At 36.8% G+C, this 18476-nt stretch overlaps 1 protein-coding gene across 1 annotated transcript in view; it reads right to left on the bottom strand.

Moving 5' to 3' along the window:
- Nucleotides 1-5091: 5091 nt before the first annotated feature.
- COP13 (Proteasome component (PCI) domain protein) overlaps nucleotides 5092-18476 on the bottom strand; it is an 84709-nt gene continuing 71324 nt past the window's right edge. Inside the window, exons 7-11 of the mRNA XM_089791989.1 lie at nucleotides 12281-12370; nucleotides 11628-11786; nucleotides 11337-11458; nucleotides 5778-5850; nucleotides 5092-5622 (exon numbers count right to left, since the gene is read on the bottom strand). Coding sequence (XP_089648115.1) covers nucleotides 5551-5622; nucleotides 5778-5850; nucleotides 11337-11458; nucleotides 11628-11786; nucleotides 12281-12370 — 516 coding nt within the window. The 3' untranslated portion in view covers nucleotides 5092-5550. The remainder of the gene's footprint in view (nucleotides 5623-5777; nucleotides 5851-11336; nucleotides 11459-11627; nucleotides 11787-12280; nucleotides 12371-18476) is intronic.

Genomic DNA, 18476 nt, shown 5'->3' on the forward strand with positions numbered 1-18476 from the left:
CACTAGTCTACGTGGGTAGTCAACATAGTGCCAATTCGCAAAAAGAGTGGTGAAACTAGAATCAGTGTAGATTTTAGGAACTTGAATCAAGCAAGTCTAAAAGATAACTTTGTGTTACCGAATATGGATCATATCTTGCAGATTGCCATAGGCTCAAAGATGATGTCCATGCTTGATGGGTTTTCAGTGTACAATCATTATTAGTGTAGCTTCTGAAGACTAGCATAATATTTCCTTCACTACTCCTTGGGGCACCTTCGCTTAAATTTGGATTCCATTTGGGATTATTAATGCAAGTGCTACCTTTCAGAGGGCAATGAACTCATCTTTTGCTTATCTCTTAGACAAGGTGATTGTTATTTATTTGGATGATATAACTATCTTCTCTAGAACAAGAAAGAAGCATCTTCAGGATTTAAAGCTAGTCCTTTAGAGATGTAGGGAACATGGAATATCCTTAATCTAAAGAAGTATATGTTTTGTGTTACCAAAGGAAAGCTGATAGGACACTTGGTGTCAAAAGATGGTATCAAGATTGATCCTAAACGAGCCCGTGCCATTCAGCAACTATGTCTACCTTCAAACTGTAATGGAGTATGCTCTTTCTTTGGTCAAATCAACTCCTTAAGAAGGTGTGTTCTCAATTTTGTTGAAACTACTAGGCCCATTGTTGATCTACTTAGTGAGAAGCTCACCTTTAAGTGGAGTTAAGAAGCCATGAAAGATTTTGAAGAGGTGAAGATTGTCATTGCTTGTGCCCCAGTTCTAGCTCACCTAGATTATAAGAAAGATTTCATAATGTACTATGCAAGAGAGCACACTATGTCAGCAGCTTTACTGCAAAAGAATGATGGAGGTGAGGAAGTTCCTATCTCTTTCATGAGTATACCACTGAAGAATCATGAGTTAAGATATTCACTCGCGAAGAAGCAGGCTTTCTCAACAGCAAAGGTAGTAAAACATTTCCATTATTACATTTTGCACTCTCATTCCAAGTGTTGCAGTTAAAATCATCCTTACTCAGTAGGAGGTGAAGGTAAATAACATAACTACTTGGGTATCAAAAGTGCAAGAGTTTGATCTAGAGATCAAACCGACCAAGTTGGTGAGAGGTCAAGGTTTGTGTAAACTAATGGTAGAAAAGCAAGAAAACATCAAGGAAAGGGAACCCTTGACATTACTGGTTGGTTTAAAGGATAGCCGATTCTCAGATATCACCTATTATCTCACTTATGGTGAGTTCCCTGACCACCTTATTGGTAAGGCGAGGAGAGCTCTAAGATTGAAGTCCGCTAAATATGTAATTGTTGGACGTCCTATACAAGAAAGGTTTAGATGGCATGTTCTTAAGATGTGTAGATAATGAACATCAGAAGAAGCTACTACAATCCTTTCACAATAAAGCATGCAGAGGACATTTTACATCCACATTCATAGCGCTTAAGATATTTAGAAATGGTTATTATTGGCCTGGTATATTTAGGGATGCCTATAAATGGGTTGCCCAATGTGAGAAGTACAAAAATTTTACAAGTAAACCCAATCTGGCCGCACTTCCCCTAAGGCATGTAGTCATTGAAGAACCCTTTAAACAATGGGGTCTTGATTTCATAGGCCCCCTTAACCTGATTTCAAGTGCAGGGCATACTCACATTCTAACAACCACAGACTATTTACTCAATGGGTAGTTGTGTTGGTTAAGAAAACAATTTCTAAAGTGGTGTTTGCCTTCCTGAAGGAGAACATTTTCGTTAGATTTGGAGTTCCAGCAAAGATAGTAAAATCGATAACACAATTTTTTTCCTCAAGTGAACTATAGCTATTACGCTATGATAATGGAATTTAGCTTTCACATTCCTCTATCCATTTCCCACGAGGGAATGACCAAGCAAAATCTACTAATAAGAATCATGTTTCCATCGTAAGAAAATTGGTCAGTAAAAGCGCTAAAGACTGGCGCAAAAGACATTTTGAAGCATTATGGGCAGATCAAACATCTCTGGAAAGGGCAATTGGAATGACACCCTTTGAACTGGTGTATGAGGTAGAAGCTCAGCTATATTTGCCACTTGAACTAGCTTCGGCCAAACATTAGAAAGTGTTGGAAGATGAAGTGTTTCAAAATGCCTTGCAAAATAGAATATGGTGCCTAATGCAAATCAAAGAAGAAAGGGAGAACATGGTAGATCACATCATTAATCACCAAACTCGAGTTAAAAAGTTTTTTGATCGAAGGGCTAAACCCAGAAAATTTATGGAGAATGACAAGGTGCTCCTATGGGATAGAAGGAACCTACTGGAGCCCATGGGAAGTCTAAATCCTTTTGGAAAGGTCCTTTTGAGATTAGTGAAGTGCTCGACCCTGACTCTTTCAGACTAAAATACCTGGATGGAATAGAAATGCCCTTATCATATAATGGGCAAGATTTGAAGCTTTATCAACTCTGGTTGATCTCTTTCTTTCTATATATATTGCATATAAGTTTTTGTTGTGTCAATCTTTTGTTCTTTTGGTTGTTGTGTTTTGAGTTTTTTTTTTCCAGTATTTAGTGTTGTGTGAAACCAACGAGTTTGAGTTCCTTTTTGGTCTCTTATAGTCTGAATCCCTGGTGAAAGCCAATAGTTATCCCCTTTTAGATTTAATGCTTAAAAGTTTTCTTATTTGTAATATATGCCTTAAACTTGAACTTGAAACAATAGGTTCAAGTCAACCTCCCTCAATGTCGAGATGTTTGGATGGTATATAGTCAATTGTCAAACCTGAACCTTGAACTTGAACCTTGAACCATTTGGTTCAAAGGTTCAAGGTTCAAGGGTTCACCGCACCCATTTACCTAAGCATGATATGGTCTATGATATCCAGCGAACTTTGATGCTCTATTTGAAATTGAACCTTGAACAATTTGTTATGTCGGTTCAAGTTCAAAGTTCCATGCAAAGATGATGTTGTCAATTTTGAGTCGATCTATAAGCATCATGTCTTGATTTATTCATGGCAAGCCGAACTTGAACCTTGAACCAATTATCCATGGTTCAAGAGTTCAAAGTTCATAAGATTAAAAGTGGATTGCCATAGCCACGTGGCAGAACAGACGCTACTAACTTATCAAAAAATAGGGAAAAGACGTGCATTTAATGATCATTGGTAGGAATGACAACAAAAGATTTGGCACATGCAAGGATAAAGATACTCATTAATGAGTAAACATATCACATCACACCGATACTTTTCCTATCATTCTGCAACATATTCTCCACTTTTTAACTTTCATAGAAGCCCTTTCTAATTATCCTATAGCTGACATGATTGATTGAGGTAAGATCTTTGTTTCTTTTGATAATAAAAGGAGATAACAATTTAGTGTGCCCAGCAAGGAATTTTCTTATATTCCAAGTGGTGAGTCTCTTTATTCCTCTAAAATTTTGTTTTTCTTTCATTTAGCAGTGAAGCGATCTTGTCTTGTTTATTTTCTTTTCACTTTTGATTGCATGCTTGAAGTCTTGTAGTTATTCTATAGCTACATCCCGCCCCAAATAACCCAAAGGAATGAAATTGTCTCCCTTAACCAATTTCTTTCCAGAATTAGGAGATATCATTCTGGTAGATGAGAAAATTGAGATTTCATTGTCAAGGTTTGAGAGACTAAACCTGGGTCCATTATCGAAAAAGTATCCCCAAGCAGATTAGTGCAAGCTAGAGGTTTCCCTAAGGCAATCCTTTATCAGCAACTAGTTCTGGAATGCAGAGACAAATATGATGCTATGAAAAGGTGTATCGTGACACACAACGGAGACGTCTTAATATATGTAAAACCAAGTTACAGTAATGGGCGGCCTAAGAATCCCACCTCAAGAAGTATATGAAGATTGGACTATCAGACTATCCTACTCTTAGTTTACTATGCACTCTAGCGACTTCAACAACGTTATTGCTAAGAACTGGTTGGCTGAATCAGAGAAAGATGGTTTGTGTCTCCCTTGACCCCTGACATGTGAACACATGATCCTCGAGATCAAAGACATCATTTTCCTCAACAAAATAAAAGGACATCAGCATACTTTTTTCTGGGAGAATTGGATGTACTTTTTCATTCAAACTACTCTGGATGAGGGTAAGTTTATTGACTCGACGGAAATCATAGCAAATAGGCTACATGAAGAGTTTTCCCAAGTGTTAAGAACTTGTGGCTTTTATATGTCTTCTTTCTGGTTCTATATCTTGGCATGGTGCACACAATGGTAAGGTCTGGCCCACCAGGACTAGACTAGTAATATGGCAATCTATGACGATTACCCCTTATTGAAGAAGAACAATTCTAAAGATTTCATGAGGATTCAAGATACCTTAGTAAATTTGGTTTTTGAATTGCAGGGAAAAGAAAATAGAGGGTTATTAGAAGAAGCAACTCAGCTCATTACCATTTATGGTATAGCTTCTTCATCCAATTCCCTAAATTTATATATCTGAGAGTTTGGAGGTTACAAGGGTGAACCCCTAAAGATGCCCGGATATTGCTTGTATTGTTGTGTTAATTGAAGTTTAAAGACAAGTGGAAGACGTAGATAAAAATTGCAAGGCAAGGAGAGGTTTTGACTATATTTTCCCAATTGAACCTGGCTACTACCGCTGCAAGAACATCCAGGATGCTTTCAATCTGGAAGTTGAACAGAAAACCATGAACCTGACTCCTTGTATTGCTCGACCGAAGTTTGTTAGCAAGGGTTTTGTGCAAGCCTTGTTTGAACTATATCCCCTTTTCACTCATGTGCCACAAATAGAAGATTTTTGGGCAGACTGTGAAGATGATTGTGAAGTGAGAAAGAGATGGTGGTCTAGGTTCACTTTGAAGCAGATCCAAGAGTTCAAATTGCAAATGGATGCCATAGGTGTTGAGGAAGATGAAAAATTAGGAAGTGGTTGATGTATCGCATTTGTGCTTATTAAAATGGTAGCATTAGAATATTTACCATTGGGTAAACAGAGAGAATAACAATTTTGAAATAGAAGAATAAACATACCTATTTAACAAGTCAATAATTTTGGGAATATTATTCATTATGAATTGCTTCAATGTTTTATAACTACATAACTCAGTAAAATTAACCCAATTTTATTTATTAGCATGCCTGCAAAATTTCATTATACATGTGAGAATGATGAGGTTGGGTCCACTTTGAGTAGAGCCAACCAATGTAAATGGAGAAGCTTTAATTGTCCTGTGCTTTTGAAAGCATTCAGAGTAATTTATGATTAGACTTAAGATTGTCAGGAAAGATAGATAGTTTGCAAATATAAACATCTAAAACAAGTTGTGAACACTAGGCACATAAGCATGCAGCTTCATAGTTTAACAGCTCAAGTTGTTACATTTAAAATTCCACCTGAGGAAAAAATCAGAGAACTTATCACCAAGAAAGCTTAATGATGGTAGTACTATTCCCATGACATGTCTCTGTGTCATAATAATGCCAATCACCAGAGAACCAATCGTAATTCAAATGTGACTTGTGAGTGTAAAAGAAACCATGGGCACTGAAATCTACCCAGTATCACATATTTGGGAACTTCTGAGAGACAGTATCAAAATCGTCTATGTCAAATCTTGAGCGTTCTCTCCCCACCTAAATATGGTTATCAACACATGAGTATATGGCAAAATGATAGTAATGATGTGATCTTGGAAACAGAAGCTATATTGAAGATGAAGCAATGCAAACAGTCCTACAGTTTAACTAGTGATTATTAGAGACATCATAAGACAAAACAATTTGCCCACCTTACTCAGATAGGCATGGTCACATGAAACCTGTTCGTCTATGGAGGTGAGTTTCCTTGAAAGGGTCATGATCCTGCCAAGCATAACGACAACAATAAGCATTTTCTCCATATAAAAAGGAACTTAAAAATGACCAGAAAATGCCATTATTCATGATCAAGATCATACATACAAATGAGTAGCATAATCCGTAGTGTTTTGCAGTCAATCAATTTGCCACTAAGACTACCTAGAAATTGTTCCTATAAAAAGAATGGAGATGAATTCCTTATTAGCACTACAAGAGAATGAACCTAGATGGCCATTTCATTTCAGTGCGTTAGGCAATGACAGCAAAGACTGGACATTTACAAAAAAATTATTCTTATCATTCAGGTGACTCTTGGAGATAGATTAAGTATAATAACAGAGGCACCAGATCTGCAAAGCTACAAATCCAGGATTTAATCTACAGCTCTAATTACACCTTTAATAAAGATTAAATGCAGCTAGAATACTATACAGATTATACACAATTACAGTCTGTTCCAACTTTGCATGTTTATGGGCCTGTTGATGCTGTGTAGGTTCGGGTCTCTTCAATGGAGCCAATGGTGGTAGGTACCCCTTCTGTTTCAACCTTGCATGCTTCTGATTTGAGCCCAGGAGAAGATTATTTTGCCTTGGGCAGATCATCCTCTATTTTTAAGGTACCTGTTGCAGCCTTAGACAGATCTACTCCTTGAATGAGGAATGCCCCCATTGGACTATTCTCAGGCTTTCCTCTAAATGTCAATGTTGTCTGATGCTGGGTTCTCAAAAACGGTGACAATTTTTTGGGTGGCTGCCATGACGAATGTTTTCTTACTATATTATGATTAAGGTGTCATCGATCTTATAAATCTAATGTCTTTAATTACTCCTCGTATTGTTTGTAAATCATTCATTAGGGTTGAGGGATTCACCATCAGCAGTAACTATTTTTTATCATTAGGGTTTTACTGTTACAGGAATCAAGATTTAATAGTACAGTAATCAAATGTTTTGCCCACGGTTAAAAAAATTTAACAGTTATGATCTACTATTTACCATGAAGGAATCTTGTAGGATAAAGTTGTTTTAGACATTTGACTTACTCTGAAGTCATTATAAGGTTGCTCTATCACCTTGTGTGGCTATTATTAAAGATAAAAGAACTTGTGGTTACAAACAATAACCACCAAGTTGGTTAGAAACTAACAGTAACCAAATGTCCAAATCAAACAGTTGAGTAAAATGGTATCAACCTACAGTATCCCACCATTAAATGGTTGGATTTATTCAACAGATGCATTGGGATTTGATACCCAGATACATTTGGGGGTGCTGGAAAGGGATGCTGTATAAGAAAATCTTAAGGTGGCAGTATGTGTGTGTAATTAGTAAGAGTCAAAAAGACAAATAAATCTAAATAACAATTGAACTCAGATTTCCAATTTATAGTTATTTTTATTTCATTTCAACAAAGGACGGTTCTATAATCCTTCTAGGCGGTCCCTAGTTTCTTGGTAAATCTAATCTTTTCCTGAAAAGATAGTCTACTGGATTTGATGCTGCCAGGGAATTTTTTAACAGGATCTCTATTTGGGTTAGACTCCCAGCAGTTCCATTGGAATACTACAACAAATACATATTTCAATTTATTGCCAATTCTCTTAATCATCAACTAACAATTTTCTTAATTAACAATTTTCTGAAGTGTTGATATTGATAAGCTGGTAACAAATACCATCAAATTGATTAAGGAGAATAAGTCATGAAAACAGTTTTTGATGTAATGTTTGGCAAATGCACAAATAGGATCCTTAAGATCACACTAAACTTCAGAATTAGGAACTTAAAATGCAATCTACTCCATTACTTAGTAATTTTATAAAACTTACCAATCATTTACTTTTCATTTGCAATCACGCATTTTTCTTTTTCTTTTTCAAAAAATCCACACTATTTTTATTAGACAAATGATTTGGTAAAATATTGGATGATTATTGGATATAGGTTACAAAAGAATAACAGAATTTTAGAAACATTCTAATATTTACAAGATACACAATATTGATCATTAAAAAAATAAATAATAAGATAATCAGAGATATTATTGTAATACCCCCGCCCCCCCCCCCCCCCCCCCCCTCCCCGGCACCGCCCACCTCTTTAATGGTCAGTCTGTCGACCACACCAAGAAGCCCCCCTAAACACAAATTTATCTAGGAGTGACTTGGTGAGAATATCGGTAGTTTGGTCTGCCTTTGGAACTAAGTGCAAATCCACGGATCCATTTTCAACCAGTTGTTGGAGGAAGTGACAATGAATGTCAATGTGCTTGGTTTGCTCATGTAAGACTGGATTTCTGGCAAGTTTGAGCACCCCTTGATCATCGCAGAAGAGGGGTGATAGTCCTCTCTAAGACATGTGGATGTTGTTAAGCATCCTATAAAGCCAAACTGCCTCATAACCTGCTTTGATCTTCAATATTCAACTGTTGTTGATGAAAGAGATACAGCATGCTGCTTCTTACTGATCCAAGTGATATGCCAAACTGAAGACATATCCAGAAGTGGACTTTTGATTATAAACGGAGCCTCCCCAATTCAAGTATGTGTAACCAATGAGTCGGGCATCTTTGGTTCATCAATAGAGGATATCAAAATCAGAAGCACCCTTCACATAGCACAGGATACGCTTTGTTGCAGCCCAATGATCTAAAGTGGGAGTTGTCATGAAGTGAGGTTCGAAACTTACTGCAAGCTGAGATCAGTTCTAGTGGTGGTCAGATATATCAAACTGCCAACTAGTTGTGTGAATGCAGATTCATTCTCAATAGGGAGAACCAGATTTGTCTGAAAACTTTAGACAAAACTCCATCAGTTAGTGGTAAGTTTGAAATCTACACTCTAAATTTGTCCAGCAAAGCTCGTGCATACATAGATTGAGAGATGAAGGTGCCCTGTGACTGGAGCCAAACCTCAACACTTAGGCAGTAGTGGAGAAGTCCAAAGGCAGTCATGTCAAAAGACTCACAAAGATTCTGCTTGATTCCCTAAAATCAACAATTTAAAACTGCTAGTGATGATCAAATCATCAACATATATAACCAGAATGATGATACCATAGCCAGTAGACTTGACATATAGATTTGAGTCAGCACTCCTCTGGAAACCCTGATTTATGAGATTCTTATCAGTTTTTATGCACCATGCCTGTGAAGCTTGTTTGAGGCCATATAGTGCTTTTACTAGTTTGTGTACTTGGTGTTCTTTACTGACAACCTTGAATACAGAAGGTTGTGTCATGTATACTAATTCATGTAACCCATCATTCAAGAAAGCACTCTTAACATCCATTTGATGGACCTTCCAAGCACATTGAGCCGCCATGGTGCGGGCTATTTTGATAGTGCTTGTCTTTGTAGTGGGAGCAAAGGTCTCTCCATAATCAATTCCTTCATGTTGAGACAAGCCTTTATAACAAGATGAGCCTTGTACTTAGCCAAAGTACCATCAACTTTGGATTTTCCTTTGTACACCCATTTGCAACCAATAAGTTTATTTCCTAAAGGAAGATCTGACAAAACTCCGTGTTATTTTTCAACAGTTTGCATAGCTTCTTCCCCTCAAGTATCCCTTTTGCCTTTGTGTATGTTTGAGGTTCATACACACTGTGAATGTTGGCCATGAGAGCAAAATTTACGGAGTCAGACAATTTTCTCTTTTTCGGAGCAGTTCTACCCTTGATGCACTTAAAATTACCAATCATCCTAGCAGAAGGTGCAATAGGATCATCATCATCAAATAGAATGTCAGATGAATATTTAGCAAAATCATGTGATGCAGCAGGATGTCTAGGTAAGCTTGCAAGAGAAGGAACCGGTGGAGAGGCAGGAACAAGAACAACTGGAGCATTCCTAGCTGAAACCCTCCCATCAAGTGGGCCTAGTGGGGAGATGGATATCCAAGCCTTGAGCTTGGAGGGACTGATCCTTTGACTTCATAAATGGAAGAGAGCTGAAATGGCACTCGTTCCTCATCAAAGACCACATCACGAGTGAAGATGAGACAATTTGTCTCAATGTCAACCACGCCATAGGCTTTGTGATTATCATTGTATTCAGTTAGCATGAGTTGCAAGCTCTTGGCATCTAACTTGGTGTGTTTAGCATCAAGAATCCACACAAATCTTGTGGAGCCAAAATCTTTGAGATGACTGATTCTAGGTTTACAACCTAGCCAAGCCCCTTCCAGAGTCTACTTCCTGACAACCACTAGAGGAGAGCATCTGAGAAGATAGACAACAAAGTGGACAATGTCAGCCCAAAATTTATTTAGAACTTGCTTGTATTCAAGCACAAGCCGGACCATTTCAGTGATCGTATGGTTTTGACACTCAGTGACATTGCTTCGCCGAGCAGTGTAGGGTATTGTTAATTGGTGCTTTATGCCATGATGATCATTAAATTGGGAGAAAGTTGAGGAACAAAACTTTCCCCCATTGTCAGCTCTAAGAATAATAATCTATGTTACCATAGGTTTCCAGGATGAGGGGATGGGGGGCACAAAGCAATGGGTTCCTGAGACTTATTTTTTCTCGGAGCAGGGGATGGCAGTGGGAACAGCTATATAAAAACTAGGGTAAATTTTAAATATACAGGGAAATTTTAAATATTTATATAAAAACATGAATAAGCATGCTTATATAAATTATAGAGCCTTAATATATTATGTTTGTGTTGAATTATTAAACTTTTAGAGTTCACACACGAGCGGAAATCAAACAAATTCTTGAAACTGAGACATTAATTTTATGGAACAGCCAAGGGAAAGGTTTCTGGAAGTTTTTGAGTTCTCGAACGTACCAGAAACGGGGATGGGTCAAATTTTGCAGGTAACACATCCTCAGGTAACACTGGTAATAATAAGTTGACCAAACTATTTTTCAACAAATGATTTGAACTTTTGAAATACAACAAACACCTCTATTTTTTTATGAAGAAAATACACACATTTTACGACTGAAATCATCAACAAAAAGTTAAAATGCCTAGCCCCAGCAACAAAGGGAGAAGCCTTAGGTCCACAAACATCAACATGAACCATTTGAGGTTCCATACAAAGGATTGCAGACACATCCCAAGTGAGGCTGGGAGACCAGATAAAGCTTGTCATTCCGTAATCCTAGGCTGGGTAGAAAGGCTTGAGGTGCAAGGGCTTCATAATGACAATAAGTTGGATAGATAGAGCATCAAATGAATAGTATATGTACATTCTGAGTATTACAATAGTGAATTTGAATTCTATTTGTACAATAGTAACGATTCCCATTTCCCGGTATTATTCAAGGTCTAGACAAAAGGAAATTTTAGGGCAGATTGAGTAAAGTCCCAAAAGCAGACACAAGATGAATGTAATATTGCGTTAAAATAGAAAACAAGAAAAATTAAACTCACAGTTAAGGGGTTGTTACAAAAATATTATCATAGAAGAATTATAAAGAAAACTGAAGATTTATCTACTATTAAAAATTAATTGTCTTAAGATGGCATACCTTCGAATTGCTGAATCTATATGCTCAGTCATCTTGCATGTTTTGTACTGTTCAGGATCCTCCTGGAAGCTCACCATCCCATCTTTTTGATTTATTGTTGCAAAAATCTCACCATCATGAATCTAAAAATTATTATTAACAATATTACAATAGGATGACTTCAATAATAGTTTATAAACAAAATAAGTAATTTTACAAACTAAATGTAGTTTTAAGGCAAGAAAATTGAAGCTCCCTGAAATTTGAAACACGCTTAGAAAACAAGAGGATACCAGATAGAATAGAAAATACCATTTGAAGAACATGGAGCTCAGCCTGCTTAGCTGTCTCCAACTGAACTGTATTTGCTATGTCTTGAAGAGATAGAGTCAAATATGTTTGTGTTAGTCTCTGGATATTCCTCTTGTAAAGAGACGATAAAACCTGTTTAACTAACCCCAAATTACTATCCTGCAAAGATATCCCACTTGTCAGCTTGTATATACATTATTCTTGTCCTAAGCTATAACCTGCTTTGTTTCACGCAGAGGTCAATGAACATATAATAAAGTCGGGCTTTAAACACCACACTTAAAATGGAAATATTATACCATAGAACTTAAAATCATCCTAATGATTATATATATACAAATATAATGCATATCTACTTTGCCCACATGTCAGAATAGATGGAATACCTGAGACACTGATAAATTAAGCAAGGAATGCACTTGGTAATTATTCACTTCTAAAGGAACCAAGGTTTTACAGTTATCAAATTTAATCCACTAATCAATAACTACTATATAAAGATAATTATAAGCTATAGATTGAGACTCTTGAAGCTAGCATTGCTTGCTACGCTTGCCTTCAAAAAAAACTATTCTATCCTATAATAAAGTAGCAAAAAAGTGTAAACATGAGCTCTCTCTCTTGATAAAAATAACAAGTACCAAGCATCTTACATTTTTGAATTTTTCCATATGTGTGTTGAGGCAATTTTCCAACACGGAAATTTTCCCAGAAGTATAGTTGTTTGCTAACTCAATATATGACTGCAAAAAAAGCATAAATTTAAAGTCAGAATATTTGACACATTGGTATTTCTTGTCTGCATCATAGAACTTAATTTAGTAAATGACCTTGAAGCTTTTATAGCACTAAACAGCTACCATTTCAGAATATGCAAACCAAAATATTTACAACAAAAGTATGACTGCTTCAATAATCTGTAGGAAGATATCATTTGACCACCTGAATGCTCTCTTCTACAACTAACTTCGTGCTAGCCTCCCACATCTTTCAGGTAAATTATTGTCTTCCGACAGATAGAAAAAAAGGCAACAAAAATATGCAGGACTAGCTAATGCACAGGGACATATGGTATAAAAAAACTGTACATGGAGATTTGCAGAATGCATATTACTATATCATGTATATAATGAGATGGACATGAAAATTTTCCTAACACCATAAATGAATGGATGAAAAGGAAGAAATTGAGTCTTCAATACAGCTATTCAGCATATGATACTAACAAGCTTAAAATGAGATAATCAAATCAATATTATTCAATTAAATAAAATTAGAATAAAGCAAAAATGAATACAACTTTGCTGCAATATAATTATCACAATCATAGTTTGTAAACCCTATGAGTACTCTCCGAGTTGCCGAGTACTCTCTACGTTTTATGTTGGGCAAGCTTTTACAAGTTTACACTTAAGTTTTTATAGACCCAAGAAAAAATTGGGTAAAAATGCCAGTACGGGTAAAACATTAGTTAGAACATGTTTTTCACAGATTATTTTTGCCTACTAAACCATGCATTTTATCTTTCAAGATGTCATTTTTTTTAATTTAACACATTTTGTAATTGAATTTTACATAAACATATATTTTTCTCTAGAAAACTTTAATATTTAGCACTTTCTATGTCGCTTATATTTTTAGAGTTTTTTTTTTTTCCAGTTTTTGCCTTGTTTTTGCCAAGTTGACGATTTAGGGCCTGCCATGTACTCTCTGAGTACGAGTGTGCAAACCATGATCAAAATGGTAGATTTCAATCGAACAGAGTGTGGCCACTATTGTGAAGATCAGCCTCATTATTCAACAAATGGCACGGAAGTTTCGCTCACAAGTAAATCAGCCAGAGACTAGTTAAAAATGAGAGAATTTGATTGAAACAAAGTTCTATAAAGTAGAAAATCACCATTATCTGTCAGTCTCCAATAGATGTCTTCAATAGGTGATTTCCATCATCAGAGAAAACTCAAAAAAAAGCATCCCATGGTCTAACTCCAAAAATTCAATCATTTATTGAATTTTTCTAAGATACAAGACATTTGCCTAACTAAAAGAAGAATTAGAGAGATTGTGTTTGAAGAAGAGCTCTACCAGTTCTTGTTGGATGCTCCAGCCCACCTCCTCTTGTCACAGCAGGAGCTGAACGGACACATCAGACTCGACATTTACAGGCAGTACATTTGCACAACTTGGATCAGCCCTCATGGCAGTTTACGCCCTTGGATGGCCTTCTACTCAGCATTTTCTGGAGATCCGGGATGGTATCATTGTTGGCCCCTCATATTTGAGCCACTGTTTGTGTCATGCCCTCTGCATCGCCTTGGGGTCTTTTAGAGTCAAAGCCCATCGACTCTGTTGCCAGACTGATCATCACCTAACCAAAGAGGAACGGGTGTGCCGCCTTTGCACTTTATCATAAATGAAAACGGAGACCCATTTTATCTTCAGGTATCGTATCTACTATGAGATCAGAGGTAGATTCCACTGCCTATTCAGAGACTGAGAATCCCTCTCAGCATTTTTCAATTATTTTGACCAGAGGTGTCTAGCGCTTTATCTACGGGAGGCCTCCCAACTTAGAGATCACACCTTACAGCTCCAATTCTCTCAGCACCAGACCTCAGATCAGCTCATCACAGACTTTTTTTTCCATCCATGCCCACTTCCGAGAGTAGGAAATGACCCCACCCGCCTGTCTCCAAACACGCCAGATCGGTCAAACTTCGGCTTGGGTTCCTTAGACAGCAGCACCCTACCCCCACAGTTATGCAAAGGCAGCGGCAGAGGCAGAGCCAGACCCAGACCCCTGTTCGTCCTTCTCTCTTTCTTCTGTTTATTTCTTTTCCCTTTTGTAGCGCTTTTTTTCCAGTCACCATTGGGTGCTCCTGTTGGTTACTTTTCTTCACTGTGCTGTTGTATCTTTCAGTCCTTTAGACCCTTGTTGGTCTCTTGTTGGACATTAATATCGTTATCTTATCTTATCTATTGCAAATATCTTGGAATGCGAATTAAATTACCAGTATTATGTCCAAATAAAAAATCACAGGTCATCAATGGCAGATTATCAAGAGAAAAAAATGCTACCAAGCACATGATAATATAGGGCTTAGACAAGAAGAAACATAGCAAAGCAAAATTTTGATGTATAAAGACCTCAAAGAGTACAAAGAAGAAATAATCCGGACATGGTATCTATTTATTCAAAATTTGCCATCTTCCCATCAGCTAATATTGTTCTGAGCTCATCTCTAAGCAAAGAGGTAAAAAAATTCCATTGATAATTCCCCTAGCAAAAGAATCAATGCATCCCATAGCCATGCTGATAACCCTGATGCTAACCCTCCTAGAATTGAAGCCTGTCCTTCACAGTAATCCATTAGTTGCAGGCTCTTCCACACAATCTTCCTATTCTAAGGATAACAACTCTAACTGGCTAAATGTCTTCCACAAATTTAGAGAAGCAAGTAGCGAATTACAAAATCTCGGCATGTCAGCTCAAGATCTACCACATAGAAAATAGTCTTCATTTTCAAATTCACCATTAGGCGGTGAAGAGATGCCAGAGAATTGAAGAACAATCTAATACCCTTAATGTATTTAACACTATCATTGGTTATTTAGAGGATATCCAAAATAACCTTCACGTTCCAAGATAACCTACATATTCTTGACAATGAGTTGTGTGGCCTAGACAGATAAATTTGTCACTTGATTATCCGCAAACATTGGCAACCTCATACCAACAATAGTCAGGGACCTAAAGCCAGAAGAAAAACCATACAATGGTTTTGATCTATTCTAATGATTTTTTCTAATAGTGGCTCAAATGTCTCTTTGACATGAATTAAAAAATTAAGTGAACATTTAGAGAACAAAGAACTCAAAATGTCTAAAGAAGAAATTAGAAGAACTAAATCAACAATAAGAACAAAATGAACCAACCATTTGAGTCATTCATTCAAATTCTGACAGACCACAATCTCCCTAACAAAAACATTGCAAAATTAGATGTGGAAAATGTGTTAGGGGGGGAACCGAAATCAAGCATTTACTGAAAAGACAATAATGATTGTCCAAGCGACTAATTTCATGCTTTCATTGTTAAATGTTAATATATGCAAGGTCTTAGATTTTTTTCTTTTTTCTTTTTTCGGGGAGGGAAAGGTGAATCAATAATTACCAACTTCAACCAGCTTAAAAACTTAAATCAAACCTTATCAAAATTGATTAACCAAAATTAAACTGATCATGAAATCATTAGTCCATCCATGCCTTTTAACTTCGAAAACTTAATCATAAAGCAACACATAAAAGCATTCACACAAGTAACACAATAACACATAGACATCATGGAAACCCTCGATCAAAGGGAAAAGCCACATTGGGAATTAATACCCACAAGTGTTTTGCACTCTCCTAAAATGCACCCAATTAAGAGCTTAGCCCTATTAGGAACATGCAATAATGTTTGATTAAGAACATACCCTGTTTGTAGTCATCAAGTTAAGGGATTTGCCTCGATCAAAGGGAAAAGCCACATTGGGAATTGATACCCACAAGTGTTTTGCACTCTCCTAAAATACACCCAATTAAGAGCTTAGCCCTGTTAGGAACATGCAATAATGTTTGATTAAGAACATACCCTGTTTGTAGTCATCAGGTTAAGGGATTTGCCTCTAGCCCTGTAAGGAGCTTTACCTTGTTAAGAGTAACCTCATTGGAGAATTTCAAACTCAGCTTTTAGAGCCAACCCATTAAAAGAATTAAGCTCAGATTCTGCTAAATATACCCCACCCTATTCATAGTGACCTTATTAGAGGCTTTTAACTTGCTAACTTGTTAGGATTGACCAAGTGAAATGATCTAGGAACAGTGCTTCACCTTTGTTTGTACAGATCCTTTTTCAGGTCAACATCTTCTTCTTGCATACATTTAGCTATCCACCTGATCGCATACCTATTGTTGACCACTTCTTCAACTGATAAATCTTCCACACACTTGCAAAATAACTCTCTACCATATGCATATACTTAGCATCATTAGGTAACCCTGAATCCTAAATGTGTTACCCATGGTGTTGTGATGTGGAGCCTAATCAGACTTCAAGGTTAATTTTTCCCACTTTATTCGGTGTGGTTTTCCCCCAAATTATTTCTACAGGGATTTGGGGGGGCAACGCCCCTTGCATACTTCTAGGGCAGAGCCCCAAGTGCACTCCCTGTTGCGATATAGGGTGGGGTAGAGGGGCAATGCCTCACAAGGGTTTTCGAGGGAAGCGCCCAATGGAAGCTAAACTGACTTTATTATATACTTCTGGGGCAGAGCCCCAAGTGCACTCCCTGTTGCGATATAGGGTGGGGTAGAGGGGCAATGCCTCGCAGGGGTTTTCGAGGGAAGCGCCCCAGGAAGCTAAACTGACTTTATTATTGTGAAAGGTGTTAACTGCTATTTTTTCTATTGTACAACTTATTCTAGCCCTAATTTTGTAAGCAACAAAAAGCTTGTATAAAATGGCTTAGCGTTAGAAATCTTAAAATGTATGTTGAGATTGTAGCTTCTTGCGGTGGTATTGAGTTGTAAGGTATTACAGATCGTAATCAGGTTGTAACCACTGAATAATAAGAATATTGGGGTCGTTGTTGGTGGACGTAGCCTAGGGATTGGGTGAACCACATTAAATCTTTGTGTCTTGTGTTCTCTTCTGTGTGGTTTATTATTTTCTGGTATTGGTTATATTTGCATCTAATTGTTATTTCTATCTCTTTAATCCTAACACATGGGAATCCAGCAACAGTTGACCAAAATGTGTCACACAACTCTAATCCATCATTATTTGTCACCACACTATCAACATCTTGCAGCACGCATTGCTCTAACATCACACATCTGTTCTTTTCACTTTTTCCAATGAACAAACACAGCTCCAAGAAATTCAATCACATTCTTCAATGTATAACCAATCATTCAAATTTCTTTGCTTCCATATCATTGTCGCATCATCGACCATCTTACCACCTAGAAAGATCTACGAAAAACAACCTACATATTATCAATTCAAAATCAAACTTAAACTTTCAACTCGTTCTTCATTTCTCTTCTTGAACTCAGTTCAATCAATCCAAAACATGACTTCTTGTAAACCAAATCAACCATAGCACTGACATTGATTCACCAACAAAATAACCTTCATAAATCTTAAGTTTTATCACTCAAAACAACATAGATTTGATAAACCAATCAAATCATTCACTGATTATCATGAATTGACCAACATGATAAGATTGTTCCACTTCAATCATTCATTACTCACTCAATTCTTATGTGCAGTACATGAAATTACAAACATAGCAACTAGAGACATCTTTGACTCTCCCATACCAATCATGCCACTAACTCATCATACAAATCAACCACACATGATTTGTCACCTGCATGGTAAGTTAAGCTCATATTGATAAACAATTACATTATCAAGTTGACATCAATGACAACACAATAACCAATTCAATTGTCCCCAAACATGTTCTTCAAGACATCATACAATCTTCTAGCAATTCAAAGACATTTGGATCGGTTATGCCAACAATTTCCCCCTTTGGCATTGATGGCAATGTCAAACAATGCCAACAACAATAACTGATACAATACTGACTAAATGTTCTTTGACATGTTTTGATCTGTGTTTTACTTCCTGAAATTTCTCCCCTTGGAAAAATGATCCCCTATCTTCAGTTATTTTGTGCTTCCTTTGTAGTCCTTCTTTGTGTCCTTGACTTCTAATCTTCTACACTTCTATCATTTGTTGTTCCTCATAATCTTCTCCATTGATCCTTGTTATAGTTTATGATCTTCACC

The sequence above is a fragment of the Cupressus sempervirens genome, chromosome 7 (assembly GCF_028749045.1).
Source record: "Cupressus sempervirens isolate cs-2001-9-10 chromosome 7, ASM2874904v1, whole genome shotgun sequence".
Classification (NCBI taxonomy): Eukaryota; Viridiplantae; Streptophyta; class Pinopsida; order Cupressales; family Cupressaceae; genus Cupressus; species Cupressus sempervirens.